Genomic DNA, 1,226 nt, shown 5'->3' on the forward strand with positions numbered 1-1,226 from the left:
CTACGAGTATAGGCTATGAGCCGTAGAGATATCTACGGGTTGTAGATAGACTCGTAGACTTAAACCTGCTTCTTGTATTCAATCTGGGCTTACAAGTCAAGTCTACAAGTTGTATAAGTTACTACGACCCATACACTGGACTCGTGTATCTTTCTAAGTCCCCTTCTATTTCCAGTATTTCCAAGTTATCATGGGCATATACTCAACCTTTGGCCTAATTTTTTATGCATTTTTATGACTCTTATTGGACACGAACCTTGACAAAGTATATTTTATCCTAAAAGCTAACAAGTAAAAGAAGATGACTAAATTGGGTTGCCTCCTAGGCACGATGTGGATATACTTAATTACTCAGACTTCATTAATCTTCCATGCTTTCACAGTTTTGATTTCATCCTCTGTGCCCATATATGCTTTAATTCGTTGACCATTAAATTTAAATTTTGTACCATCCTTCTTTTCTAGCTCAACTGCACCATCTAGAAAGAATTGACTCACTCATAGAGGTCCCAGCCATTTAGACTTGAGTTTGCTAGGGAATAAACCCATCCTTGAGTTAAAAAGAAGGACCAAGTCTCCGAGCGCAAATATTCTCTTTTCAATCTTTTGGTCATGATATTTCTTCATTCTTTCTTTGTACAAGGCTGTGCTTTCATATGCATTTAGGTGAAACTCATCAATCTCGTTTATTTGATTCATCCTTTGCTTTGATACGACATCCAAATCCATGTTAAATTTCTTCAATGCCCACATAGCTTTGTGTTCCAACTCTACGGAAAGATAACAAGATTTTTCAACAACAAGTTGATAAGGCGGCATATCTATAGGCTTCTTAAATACAGTATGGTAAGCCTGTAGAGTGTCATCAAGCTTCCTTGACCAATCCTTTCTATTGGCACTCATCATCTTTGCAAATATTTTGTTGATTTCAAAATTTGAGACTTCAACTTGTCCACTAGTTTGTGGATGATAACGAGTTGCTATACTATGTCGAACCCTATACTTTTCAAGTAACACTTTGAACAATCAATTGCAAAAGTGGGAACCTCCATCACTGATTATTTCCCTTGGTGTACCAAACCTTGAGTAGATGTTATGCATGAGGAAGGAAGTGACACTCTTTGTATTGTTGTTGGGAAGTGTGATAGCTTCAACCCATTTAAACACGTAGTCAACTGCAACGAGGATGTATTTCATTCCACTTGAACTTACAAAAGGTCCTATGA

At 37.1% G+C, this 1,226-nt stretch overlaps 1 protein-coding gene across 1 annotated transcript; it reads right to left on the reverse strand.

Moving 5' to 3' along the window:
• Positions 1–498: 498 nt before the first annotated feature.
• LOC129871275 (uncharacterized) lies at positions 499–906 on the reverse strand. The gene has a single exon (XM_055946181.1). It carries the CDS (start codon positions 904–906, stop codon positions 499–501), a length of 408 nt encoding a protein of 135 aa, XP_055802156.1.
• Positions 907–1,226: the final 320 nt, after the last annotated feature.

Source organism: Solanum dulcamara, chromosome 2 (assembly GCF_947179165.1).
Source record: "Solanum dulcamara chromosome 2, daSolDulc1.2, whole genome shotgun sequence".
NCBI classification, from domain to species: domain Eukaryota; kingdom Viridiplantae; phylum Streptophyta; class Magnoliopsida; order Solanales; family Solanaceae; genus Solanum; species Solanum dulcamara.